At 38.9% G+C, this 13,571-nt stretch overlaps 3 protein-coding genes across 4 annotated transcripts in view; 2 read left to right on the top strand and 1 right to left on the bottom strand.

The window, feature by feature from the left end:
• The window catches only part of gnai2b (guanine nucleotide binding protein (G protein), alpha inhibiting activity polypeptide 2b), a 46,397-nt gene extending 40,080 nt beyond the window's left edge, over nt 1-6,317 (top strand). The window contains exons 5-9 of the mRNA XM_015035704.1: nt 1,321-1,449; nt 3,633-3,762; nt 4,775-4,928; nt 5,018-5,210; nt 5,579-6,317. Of these exons, the coding sequence (XP_014891190.1) occupies nt 1,321-1,449; nt 3,633-3,762; nt 4,775-4,928; nt 5,018-5,208 (604 nt within the window). The 3' untranslated portion in view covers nt 5,209-5,210; nt 5,579-6,317. The remainder of the gene's footprint in view (nt 1-1,320; nt 1,450-3,632; nt 3,763-4,774; nt 4,929-5,017; nt 5,211-5,578) is intronic.
• Nucleotides 6,318-6,411: 94 nt separating this feature from the next.
• Nucleotides 6,412-11,064, top strand: inka1b (inka box actin regulator 1b). Its single transcript, XM_015035705.1, is given in 4 exon segments — nt 6,412-8,222; nt 8,319-8,350; nt 8,353-8,385; nt 9,974-11,064. Coding segments are annotated over 4 exon segments (1,041 nt in total). The 5' UTR covers nt 6,412-8,182; the 3' UTR covers nt 10,910-11,064.
• Nucleotides 11,065-11,072: 8 nt separating this feature from the next.
• uba7 (ubiquitin-like modifier activating enzyme 7) overlaps nt 11,073-13,571 on the bottom strand; it is a 34,291-nt gene continuing 31,792 nt past the window's right edge. For both annotated transcript variants that reach the window (XM_015035703.1, XM_015035702.1), the window contains one exon: nt 11,073-12,551. In XM_015035703.1, coding sequence (XP_014891189.1) covers nt 12,419-12,551 — 133 coding nt within the window. In that variant the 3' untranslated portion in view covers nt 11,073-12,418. The remainder of the gene's footprint in view (nt 12,552-13,571) is intronic.

Genomic DNA, 13,571 nt, shown 5'->3' with positions numbered 1-13,571 from the left:
AAAAAAAAAAATAAAAAAAAAAAATATATAGTTTGTATATATATATATATATATATATATATATATATATATATATATATATATATATATATATATAATGTTATTTCTTATTTCTGTCAAATAACAGAGTATCACAAAATGATGGCGATTATTACATGGATCATCATAACATGCCATTCACAATATTTACAAGACAAATAGCAAATGACCTTTTTATCACCATGAAAAATCTCTGATTTTTGCTTTTCAGTCTGTCTTGCCTCATAATGCAAGATGATGATGTTTGTATACTATCTTTTCACAAGCATAACAATGATTGTAACTGTTCCTAAAATGTCACAAAAACACGTTTTAAGTAGATTTACAAATGAGAGGACTGTTCACAATTGACTAATGAAACCCTCAGTCCGTATGTTAAAATTTCTACTTCACGGTTGACATTTCATTTCAGCATGTCAGATACACCATTTGTACATATAAGGCCACAATTCTTCCCCCTGAGAAATCTCGTCTAGACTTGAGAGGCAGCTGCAATATGTATCATTATTTGTGTGTTGTTGGTTAGTGAGCTAAATGTTAGCAATGTGTGTGAATGAATGAGTCAGAGCTGCATTTTTTTGTGCAGAGCCTCGTCTTCTACAAGACTCACAAAGTGACCCGTTAGAGCATGAAAACCATTAGCAGCAACAAGCAGCTGGAGAGAAGGCTGCACAATCAATTCTGCACATACTGCTGCACTCAGACAACAAAACACTCAATGCAAAATGTATGCATAAAGCCTAGACTGATGTTGAGAGACTGCACCAAGATGGATGGATTTAAAAGTAAAACTGATATGGATTGTTCTACTAATTAATTGTGTTGATTTGCAGCACATGTGAAGGAATAAAGACTTTTTGTTTGTTTGTTTTTGTTGTTTTTTTTTCCCGCATGTTCAGGTGTTCTGTGAACGGAGTAAAATCTGTCCGGAAGACGCATCTCTTTGTTTCTATTGCAGCATCACCGCAATGAACTAGCAAGAAGATAAAGTTGCAGATCAGCAACCAGTGCAATGGAGTCTTAACATGAGAAATACGTTTTATTCAATACAACGCTGTAGCTGCACATTCATGTGTACAAATGTGTACAAAAGCACTCAAGTCTTGCTAACAAGTTAGATCTTTCAGGGAGCTTTGGATTGCAGCCTAATTGAACTTATTGCCCTCTGTGTTGTTCACCACGTAAGCCTGCATGTATTGTTTTTTTTTTTGTTTTTTTTTTTGCTTTGCCTCATGTGTTAGAAATTGTGTTGAGCTCCTGATCGCTGTTTTTGTCTCTTAGTTACCTGAATGATCTGGAGAGGATAGCAAAAGCAGATTACATCCCCACCCAGCAGGATGTGCTACGCACTCGGGTTAAGACAACCGGCATCGTTGAGACTCACTTCACCTTCAAGGAATTGCACTTCAAGTAAGATCATAGCACAGTGACCTGATTGGTGGATGCAAAAAAAGACAGACAAAATCAATAATGACACAGTGCTTCTCAGATTATAAAAGCAGATTGACACACTTTGGGGAACTTTGTAGTTGAGAGGATTTGTTGCAGCCACGTGTTGCTGATCAAATGCACCTGATTCTGTCATCATCATCGAGTCTATCATCCAAAGTGATAAACATAAACACAAATTTTGATAGATTTTATTGGGATTCTATACCAGAACCAAGTAGTCCGAATTTGTGAAGTGAAAGGAAACTGATACAGAGTTTCCAAAGTAATTTAAAAGGGGAAATGAAAATGTGAATTTTGTGAACTGTAGTTGTCTTCTCCACACATTTTCTATCGGTTGCAGCCGGTAGGTCTCTTGGTGTATCTTCGGAGACTGAAATGCTTGCCTGTTCTTTGAGTCTCTGTAAACAGATATTTCATCCTTTTTGCCACATATTTTCAGTTGGCATCAGATTTGGACTTTGACCAACACATTCTAATACATCAAAAAAATTGCTTTGACTTACCCTTTCCAACTCTAGCTTTATTTTAAGCGCTGTTGTTCTGCTTTATAGGGAACCGCCGCCCAATTCTCTTATGGTTTGCATCCTATAATAGGATTTATTCAACAATTGGCCTGTATTTAGCACCATCCATCTTCCTATCAGCTCCGACCAGCTTTCCTGCCCCAACTGTAGAAAAACATCCCTCATATTGCAATGTTACCACCCCCATGTTTAATCATGGGGTTGGTGATGTAGAGAATGTACACACACACACACACACACACACACACACACACACACACACACACACAAGATACCCTCAGATGTTTTTCCTCCACCTCAGATTGGAATTGTGTCATATGCTTCTTTATGTTTCAAAATATTTCAGTTTAGATTTACACAACTATAGCTCCTAACTGATTTTTGAGTCGGCTTATGCAAATGGTTACACTGGACTTTATTCAGGTATATTTTTGCTGACAAATTCACAATAAAGCAAACTACTTTGAGTCAAAGTAAAATAATAAAAAATTCAGATCAAATGCACTGCAGTTCGCCAATAGAGTATGAATACTTTTGCTGTATTTGTGTGATTGAGAGTGTGCACACTGTTTACACATTTGGTCAGAAAATATGACGGTCCTGTTATTAATAGCATTAGAAGTGGCGGTGTAAAATGGGCAACTCCACTACTTAAAAGCCAAATTATGACAGAAATTAAAAGCTCAACCATCATTATCGCTCTCAGAGCAGAGTAAATAAATCTGATTCTGCCCACGTCGCTCTTGTTCAATAAAACAAGAGCTCTACTGAGTGGTAACATTTAGTAGGTCCTTCATGACGCTCTGCTTTTGGTCTTACATAAAATATCCTGTGACCCAGGTGAAGCACTTATGTGTGGGTTAGTAATGGATGTATAGGGACGCCTCTTATAGAGGACAGGAAGTGGTTTAGATACCGGAGAATGGAGGGAAAGGTATAGAAGGATATTACAGTTACTACAATATTTTGCTGATTTACGATGATTGTCCGCCGCTGAAGTGAATTCATAAAAACGGCAGCACCAGCTAAAGGTCTCTGGTGTGACCAGCCTCCTGATAAACTCTGACATTTACCCATCGTCTCAGTCTCGGTACTCACCCTGAATAATACACGGAGACAATCGATAGCAGGAAGCAGGCTTTTTATAGTTTGGTTCCTTTTCCGTCAATCACCGCAGACAGCAAAGACTGGGAAAGGGAGTTGGGCTACACGGGTTTGTGCAAACGGTTTTATTAGATTTCACCAGCTTTGTTTACACTTCAGAACAACCATAAGAATAAGACCAAAACGTCCTAAACAAAGAGGAGTTTTTGCCATCGACTTTTACACTCAGCTCTTCCATTTAACGCCTTACTCTCAATATAAATCAGTTTTTGTCTCTCGTAACCCTTCTCCATCCCCTTCTTTCTACCACACATCTGATAGGGATATTTCCACTTCCTCACCACTTCTCCTATCAAAGCAACCTCAAGAAAGCATGATCAGACTAACTTCCTCCTTTAGTCCCCCACAGATATTCTTCCCTTAAGCTTCACTTTAGTGTTTTTTTTCTGTATTAACCACATCTTACACAAGCAGACAATTTGTCCTTTTTTTCTCCGAAATTTTCCCTTGCAGAATGTTTGATGTGGGAGGCCAGCGGTCAGAGAGAAAGAAGTGGATTCACTGCTTTGAAGGAGTAACAGCCATTATCTTTTGTGTTGCACTGAGTGCATATGACCTGGTGCTGGCTGAGGATGAAGAGATGGTAAGAAAACCCCCAATCCTCTGGTCTCTACTAGATTTACAAACCTACTCTTTATTTGGTGTCGGCTCAATCTTAGACTCTGCTGGACTGCAAGGCATCATGGGCAGAACTCTGGATTGTAACCTGAGAACATCTAATCCCAGGTTGTAAAATTGGCTCATTGAACTTTAATCTGAAGTGTGAGTATGTAGTAAAAAAATTTATAGATTTTTTCTGAGCGACTTGGAGAGGTTTGGGAAAAGAAAAAGACTTCGACAAAATCTTTGCTCTGTTTATCCTCACGTTTAAATTATTGCATGAAACAACCCTGCCCCCTGGTGGAAGTTCAGAGGCATTGCTGCAATCATGTTCTGCTCTAAAGGTGCATTTCAAAACGTTAGAACATCATTGGACTTTTATTTGAGTAATTCACTTCAACAAGGGACACTGGCACATTTTAAGGATTCACAGCACACATATTTCAAGATATTTTTTTTTCAAGTTAATGTTGATGATTACAGTTTACACATAATGAAAACCCCAAATTCTGTGTCTGACAATATTAGAATAGTATACAAGTTAAAATAAAAAAGGATTTCTCATGCAAAAAAAAAAAAAAAAAAAACATTATTTCCTACCCAATGAGGGACAAGACAGCGATCCTCAGACAGAGGCCAGTTTTAATGCTTTGAATTGCAAAGTCAAATTTCCTTTGAGTTATGCTTGATATATACAGCATTTTTTACAACTACTTAAGGTAAGATTATTACTTGACTGTGCTATAAAATGGCGCTATGTGCCTGGAAAATACATAACACCGCCCCTTTAAAAGGTTTCAATTTGAAGCAAGACCCACTTTTGGATTAAATAACTCATTTATTTTGCTTTACATCACACTTAAATTTGTACTTACCTTATGAATGCTTAACCCAAAATGTCTTTTTGCACTACTAAAAGCTACCCAAGCTCCACTAGTGGTAGTACTAGGCTCTAGCTGAAACTGTTGACCATGACCATCTTTTCTTCTGTTTAGAACCGAATGCATGAGAGTATGAAGCTTTTCGACTCCATCTGCAACAACAAGTGGTTCACCGAAACCTCCATCATCCTCTTCCTCAACAAGAAGGACCTCTTCGAGGAGAAGATCACTCGCAGCCCCCTCACCATCTGCTTCCCCGAATACACAGGTGCACATCATTAACACTCGCAGCCTCTTGCTGCACGTCAAACCCCAAAGCTCTGATAATTCATGTTTTTTCTAACTGTTGCTTGCCAGGAGCCAACAAGTTTGATGAAGCTGCCAGTTACATCCAGACCAAGTTTGAGGACCTGAACAAGAAAAAGGACACCAAGGAGATCTACACCCACTTCACTTGTGCCACTGACACCAAGAACGTTCAGTTTGTCTTCGACGCTGTCACCGACGTTATTATTAAGAACAACCTGAAAGACTGCGGTCTTTTCTAAAGGTAAGACATGAGAATGAAAGGGTTTGCAGAAAAGTCTCTGCCTTCTGAGAAAAATATATACTATGCTTTACAAATGCATCCATACCCACTGGATGGATGCACTGAACTTTTTTTTTTTTGCCAAGCCTCTAAAAATGCAGGAGGGAAATAATTTTGCTATGATAGTACGCAGCAGCAATTTTTTTTTGAAGAAGAGACATAATTTGCAAAACATGCATCACCAATTTGATCTAACCCAAACTTAAAGACACCATATTTGAACGTCTGTAGTGTTAATAAAAATCCGTAACTTTAGTTTGATTTGCTGCGGATGCGTGCACTTAATGTAAACGTGTCTAAATACGTGCCTCTACTTTCTCTTTGTGCAGGACAGCACCCATCACAAACGGACTGCATGAGAGACTGCAATAGCCATGTGACGATTCCTGCTTTTCATAATGAAAACCATGATGTGTTTGTTTTTTGTTTTTGAAAGAGGAACCTGTCAGAACTTCTGCAGTCACCGATCCACGTCCACCTTCATCCACATTTCCCTTTGTAGGGAGTTTTTTATTCATCATAATCAAACACATATTTGATCCTAAAACACAATTTGTATCGTAATTTTAAACTGCGACACTTTAATAAGATCTGTAACGACATATTATCCTTGTAGCTTTTGTTTGAAATGCAAAACATGACATGTTATCACAGCACAATGGTGGTGGATAGTGGGGAGATTTTGAAGGATTTAATCATTAATTGACCATTTAATGCTCTGATGGGTTCATTTCATTTTTCATAAATTTTGTCTTGTTATTGGCTGAAAAAAGGAAACAATTGACAAAAAACTTTTTTTTTTTTCTAAAAAAAAAAGCACATGAACTTCAGTTAACTTTATTTTAATACCCTTATAACTGCACAGAGATTATTTTTTAGAAGAAAACTGAGCATGGAAACAGAAACTGGATGAAGGATAAATGTTTTTTTTTGTACACTGTTTACACAGAGTCAATATTCACACATGTATAGTGGATCATTCTGCATGACCCTCCATAGATTATTAGCCTGTAATCTCCCCCCATAAACTGATTACCAACCCCAAAGCATCATGTTTAAAAAATAAAAAATAAATAAAAAAAAAAATCAGAAAATGGTTAATGTGTCACTTTTAAGGTATATGTAAGACTTTTAAATGGTTATGTCTGTTCCCAACAAGGATTGTTCTGTCGGTCTTTTCATTCCAAGTCTTTTTAAACATATGTTTGTGCCTTGATATCTGTTTACACTTGTTCTTTAGAGACATGCCATCTCCATTGTGTGAATTAGGGCTATTTTTATTCCACCCAAGTTCACGGGGATCCGAGATTTATGATGCAACACCACACAAAGACAAATGGATGATCGTTGTTCATTAATATTATTCTGATTCTCTTGGTAAATGTAAATAAAGTTTGACCACATTAACTTTTAGCTTCAATGTGATACTTTAAGAAAGGATGTAAAAGTTGTTTCTTCCATCTTTGAATCTGGGCCAATGATTTGAGAAGTTGTGGCCCTCTGCAAAAATAAAAAATGAAAAAAAAAATGTGTAAAAACCTTACACAATCTCACACTCTGACCCCTAATTTCAGTAAATTTTTTCAGGGAGAAAAAGAAAATCTATTTTAAGTAATGATTTTAACAAAATAACTACAATCCTTTTAAAATTAAAGTCATGCTGTACTTTTTAGGGTTGAAGAAATAAGCATGTTAGATAATGGATGGATGTTTCCTTGAGGCATATCAGTAAGATGACACAATTATATATTTTTTATAGTTATTGGCCACTAGACTACACCAAAACATTTGTCCTGTCACCAAGTCATTATGACACCTGTCAAGTCAGCCTTCTCCTCGACTGTGTAAATCATTAACATCACATTTTTGTATCAAAATCTGTTTTTGGGTCATTTTTAAAGTAATACTGATCTTTTTGGGTAAGTACATTTTGGCTTTTCATTCGTTGTGAGCCTTAAACATTAAAATTAACAAGAGATAAATATCACTGTGTGTCTAATGACTGACATGAGTTTCGCTTTTTGAGCTTGAATAACTGAAAAATAAACGTTTTTTTTTATTCAAAGTAAACATTTATATTTAATATTTTATATTTAGAACTTAGTTTCATAGTTCTTGAGTTGCTAATAATTCATTTTTCAAACTAAAATTTGGTCTAAAACTTACAAACACAACATTTTGGACTTTAGAACAGAAAAATATATGTAGGTACCCTGAAAGCAAACAACCATGTTACCCGTCACTTCATTTGACTGAATTATAACACAAAATTGTTTTAGATTAAAGACGTTCAACGAATCCTTTGCTTTTACTCAAATGACAGTTGAGGGACAGAGAAAAGTATCCAGCAGGTGGCGCCGTGGAGTGTAGTGGCGAAGTTACTCTAAGCAACATTTTGTCCGAATTAAATCGGACAAAAATATTAATTCATAAGCTTTATTAGATGTGAAAATTAGTGGTCCGCGTTGTAGTTTTTGTTAATAAATCATAGCTTCAAGTGCTGCAAACATTTTTTTTTATACTAATACTTTTGATGTTCAATTACAATTAATTCAACACTGTGCAGAAAACAATGACTTAATATGTTAAAAAATTCCAATAAAAGCTAAGAATTAAAAGCAAAAGTGTCATAAACTACAGTTAACAGCGATGACATGATTCCGAATGATAAAACGTATCTATTGCTTTATAAGTCTGGATTCCTTTTTTGCGCAGATGCAGAAGTTAAACTTTACTCTCAGTAACACGGTGTAGTTGTTGTCACGACTGCGTTGTTTCAGACGGCATCCTATTGGCTGGCTTTGGTCAGTGCTCTGCGCTGATTGGGTGCAGTAGAAACGTTCGGAGCCCTCAAATTGATGTGACAGAGCTTCATGAGTGTTAAAGGAAGGAGTTGATGCCAGGAGACACATCACCGCCTGGAATCAGCCTGGATGTGTTGGACCGTTTATTGCGCTCAAGTTAACTTTAAAGGTAAGGTTGACCTAAAGTTCTGCTTGAGTTAAAGTTCAGGAAGTGAGTAATCTTATTGTTATTTGGCTAAATTTCCGTTTTTTTTGTGTTTTCCAGAAAACAAAAAAAAAAAAAAAAAAAAAAAAACAGACTGTGGATTGAGACTTCAGCAACTCTAGAAATGGTAAGTTTATTTTCCTCTGATCTGTTTCCACTTTTCTTTTTAGACAAAAAGGTGCAGAGTTTAGCTCTAAGTGAATGCCAGAAGCTTCGCCTATTTAATTTTTCTTCATTGATTTGTGTGCTTCCCTCCACAAATTGTAGTTTACTCACACTGAAGTGTCCCAGGCAAATGCATCGTGTAACTGAGTTACGTCTCCCCATTGTGTGAAAGCAGCCAAGAGGAACAGGGAGACTTTAAAAAAGTTCCCTGCGGGTGTCTCCTTATGTCTGATAAGTTGCACTTGAGGGCCAAATGGTTCAGCACCCACAGCTGTGATAACATCGCGGCATTGTGGCGTCCATACTCTGAGGCAGAACTTAATGCTTAAGGGGAAAATGAAAAACAACTTCAGGGGGATGCAAGTGCTGAGATGAGAATTTATTTATTTATTTTTGTTGTTGTTAAAATAAAGAATTGTAAAGTATCAGGTTATTGATTTGAAACCTGCAAAAAAGGGGATTATCCACACGAGTGCCTGCAAGATTTGTGTGTAATTCCATGGGGTTGCTGTCATTTCCTGCTGTATTAAACACAGCACTCGACATCCTGTGGGCTGAAGGAGTCCAGGGAGGATGTGTGAGCCAGCAGGCCGCAGCCCAGATTCTGCTCCACTTTATTCAAAACTTCCCCTCTTAAGATTAGGAGGCAGAGATTTTTAAATGTCATTTTAAAAATGTGCATCCTGTGCTGGACCAGTTCAGAAAGTTGGCGAGTGATCTCAGCTGATAAAAATCCTACTGGTTTTGTGGAAAATTACATCAGGATTTGCCTTTATCAGGAGCACAACAGGATATTTACACTGCATTTTCCTTCACCCTTTCTTTGGGTTTTTATGTGATAGATCAACATAAAGAAACACAGAACCGAGAAGTAGAAAGAAAATGATGTCTTTTTTTTTTCCTTTATAATAATTAGACAATTGGAAAGTGTTACGTATTTGGATCCCTTTGATATCCGTCGATGAAATCCTGTAAAATCAATGATTACAGAAGTCACCTGTGTGTTGGAGATAATTGGCGAGCAACATAAAAAAAAAAAAAACCCAAGGAACAGGGGCAGACATGTCTGGATAGAGGTAAAGTAGGGCTTTATTCTAGAATGATGTCCCAGCTTTGACAACTCTACAGAGCGCTGTTCAGTTAATATGGTAGTGGCAGTATAATGCTGTGGGGATGCTTATTCTTCAGCTGGAACAGGAAAGATGCATAGAGCTAAATATACTGCAGCCATGGAAGGAAACCTGACGGCTAAAAGAGACTGTCAAAATCTAGAAAAAACTGATTACAGACAATCTACATCCAATCTAACTAATCTTTAGGAAGAGTTAAATGATGCACTCTTAAAGAGTTTGTAATGTGATAAATTTAATGTGATTTAAGTTATCACATTAAATCTTCATAAAATCTATTACACTATGAGGTTGTAACATGATGAAATGTGGGAAAAGTTCCATGTCTGAATGCTGCTGTTGCGGTTGCAAAGCTGGTTGTAATTCGTCTTGTAAGTTTTGCATGTGTAATTGTGTATTTGTCTGTTTCTCCACGTGCAGCTGTGTTTGGGAAACTCCACCGACTGCCTCCGGGACCAAATGCAGTCGATGATGAGGTCCTTGCAGGACCTGAAGCAGATCAGCAGACCGAGGCCGCTGAGTGAGCCGTGTGACCAGTCGTTCGCTGTGACAAGGCTCTGCAAACAGAGAGCGCAGCAGCAGGAGCGGCTCACGCGCCTCCGTGTGTCTGATGCCAGCGAGGCCAGCACCTACGACTCCGCCTGCTGCCTGGCCAACCCGCTGGAGGAGGAGAACGAGGAGCAGCGGGAGCCCGATCGGCTGGCGCGGGGCTCCCCAGCCAGCGAGAAGAGCGTGGATTTGGACTCTGGTTTCTCCGAGGCTTCCTGGCAGGACGAAGGTGTGGTGCTGAGAAGGACCAGAAACGTGCGAGTCTCCTCCTCCGCCTGCGTCCGAACAAACAGAGGAACCTCCGGCCGTGCCAGGCCAAAGTCGACGTCTGACGTCTGTTTGGAGCGCTGGACTTCTTTTGAAGCGAGCGACACAGAGGACTGGACCACGTCGCTGCTGAGCCGCAGCAGGAACAGGCAGCCGCTGGTTCTGGGGGACAACAGCTTCGCCGACCTCATAAAGAACTGGATGGACCTGCCTGATCTGCCAGAACCAGCCGAGATGAAGCCCAGCTCGGGGCGACGTCTTGCGAGAGACATTTTTGGCAACATGCGGCGGAAGTTGGCGGGGATGTCCAAAGGCGTGGAGCTGCGGCCGAAGCCAGCGAACTGCACACGGTTGAGAAGAGCAGCGGAGGCTCCTCAGAGGATGTCCTGTCCTGTGGGATTTGAGCCTCTCAAGCCTTTCTTCCACCAATCTCACACAGGCCTGCATCAGCTGGACACAGATTTCTACAGGTTCTCTGCACTCATGAAGACGGGCAGCCGGCAGCCCATCATATGCAACGACATCATTGGATACATTTGAATGTGACGGTCTCGTCCAAGCACATTTAAATCAGACTGTTCTCGTAAAATGTCATAAATAAAAGTTTTTCATATATATATATATATATAGATATATATTTATTGAACAATGTGCTCAATATTTATGGGAGAATAAAAGCAAAAATCCTCAAGCAACACGTTCACCACGGAGGCCTTTATTATCTTTCAGCGACAAAATCGCTTCTCTGATTTGTTACACGGTGCAGATATTTCAGCGTGTAGGTTGAGTTACCACGGCAATAATTCACATTCCATCTTAATAATGTATCCAAGCAGAAAGCGGTGCATGTATTTTAAAGCGTCTACATGTTAATTTGAGAGTGTGGAGTGAAACACAATGCGAGGCTGAGCTTAAGGGCAGGACCAACACGAGCCGCCTGAGGACAGATGAAGGCCTTCCAGAAAAGGCTGGGAGGGGAGAGTGTCCTCAGCAGCGGGTCAGCTTACTCCTCTGCCAGTTTATACCCAGATGTTTCCATCTACCCCCCCAAAAAAACCCCGTCTGCCGCTACACAGAAATCACCAGATTTGAATATGGCAGCAAAGAACCTAAAGATCTACTTGAAAGGGTAGGAAGAAAATCCAACATCTCAGTGGGAAAATGGAAAGGAAAGTCTGTTTTTCACATCTGCTGTGAAGGCACTGTAAAGGCAGATTTTCAGAACACTAAAGAGACATTGCATTACTTACTAATTGTAAATAAATAATAAAAGCACCTAGATTTAATGATGCACCATATTTCCACTATTTATTTGGTTACAATCTCCATTAGAAGCAGCTGACTTGTTCCCAGTGTTATGAGCCCTGATCAAACAATAACTATGCACAACCTCCAGCTAACATCCTCTAGAGTCAAATAATCACATTTTTATCAAGTATACCAGCTGAGATTGTGAATCAACAAAAAAGTCAAACCAAAATATTAAAAAAAAAGTAAAAGGGAACTTATGCTATAAGTCCTGCGTTACATGAAACAAATGAATAAAAACAATATTTCAGTAGCAGTTTCTGTTAAGACTCCTGTTGAATTGATTTGGTAATAAAGCTTGTATACTCAACAAGTAGTTGAGGTCTTCTGTTGCTTCCACTATTATTTTGAGGGGTGGAAGCAGGAACTGTGCATTGGTCTATCATTAATAACATCAGATTAAATTTTTCAAAATCATAAGTTAGGACAAGGTAGTCCATAAGAAAAATGCCTGTTAAAAATCAACACAAAAACAGCAAGTGACAACAGCAACATCAAAAAAGTTGATTTTATCAAACATTAAAACGGAAGAATGATGCAAATTGTTGTACAGAACAGAAGTATCTGTATATTTGGTATAATTTTATGGAAATGCTTTAATTGTTAAAAGATCACATAGCAATCTTTGGTTAAAAATGGCTTTACATCAGTTTTTATCATTACTATTTTTTATTAAGTAAAATCATTTCTCGATCAGGACGCCCCCGCGCATTAGCAAGACCTTATTTGTCGTCTTTCCAATCACAGGAGCATGTACCTGATGGTAGGTACTGTCTCACAGTCCTCATCTTCATCAAACGAAGGGATCAACTCTAACATCTTCTTATGAGGAGGGATTTCTTTCTTCGTCACCATTTTCACCAAATCGGACACACTGCAAAACACATTCACGCATAATGTAATCTTTTTCCAAATGGAAATGATGAACTTAGGATCAGATTTTCTTTTGTTAACAGACCAACATGTGAAACAACTGCTTCCTTCTTGCCATTATTTCAGAAAGGGCATTTCTGATCATTTGTGTCCTTGCACAGCTTGTTAGGTTTAGGTGGACCACTGTGTGTTGGTAGGTTTGCTATTTTGTTTGCCATTGTGCCATACTCTTTCTGATCAGGGGTTTGTGAGATGCACAAAGTTGTTTTATAACCTATCCCCGTATTGAACTTCTCAACAACGTTCTTGCTTTTTGGCCTCGCATCTTCATAATATAACAAGTTATATTAAAAGTACTACCAATCAATGACTAAATAACAAGAAACGTCATCCTTTCCATTTTGTGCTTTGTTAGTTACCTTTTGTCAGTTTTTCTGTTTTTCATTCTACTTTCAGTGACTCGACACAGGAAGCTCAGGGCAGGGCGACTGCACAGGAAGTGGCTGCTGTTGCGGACATTTATCAAGTAAAGCCTGGTGTCCACATGGTCGTCGTTCTGCCTCTCTTCCTGGAGCTTAATCTGGCCACCACAACGGCTCCACACAGACTCAAATGTCAACATTTGTGAGTTAAAAGAAAGTCTGTGCCAACAATCAGCAGCGTCAAATTTTACAAAAAAAATTAGAGAGGAACATCTTGCGTGTGAATTTTGCCTGTGGTTTATTCATCTATCCTATCCTGGAACAATCAAAACAAACCGTGTAGGGTTAGAAACGTTTCACACCACCAGATAACTGACTCACCTCCCCAGGGGTATCTAACAGAACCAAACAGGCCCAAACAACATGGCTTCTAGGATGCAAAAGTTCACTCTAATTTAACTCTTCAATGCCTGTGCACAACAAACAGAAACCCGAGGAGACGTCTCGGTCATCTGTGCGCAGTGATGCATGTGACTGTGGGTCAACAGGGTCTGTCCTCACAGGCTCAGCGGAAACGACGACTCCTTCTCCCATTAGGA

Source organism: Poecilia latipinna, unplaced genomic scaffold (assembly GCF_001443285.1).
Source record: "Poecilia latipinna isolate Pla-1442-1.1 unplaced genomic scaffold, P_latipinna-1.0 Scaffold345, whole genome shotgun sequence".
NCBI lineage: Eukaryota > Metazoa > Chordata > Actinopteri > Cyprinodontiformes > Poeciliidae > Poecilia > Poecilia latipinna.
The sequence above is the reverse complement of the archived record's forward strand: the minus strand, read 5'-3'. Positions and strand labels throughout refer to the sequence as shown.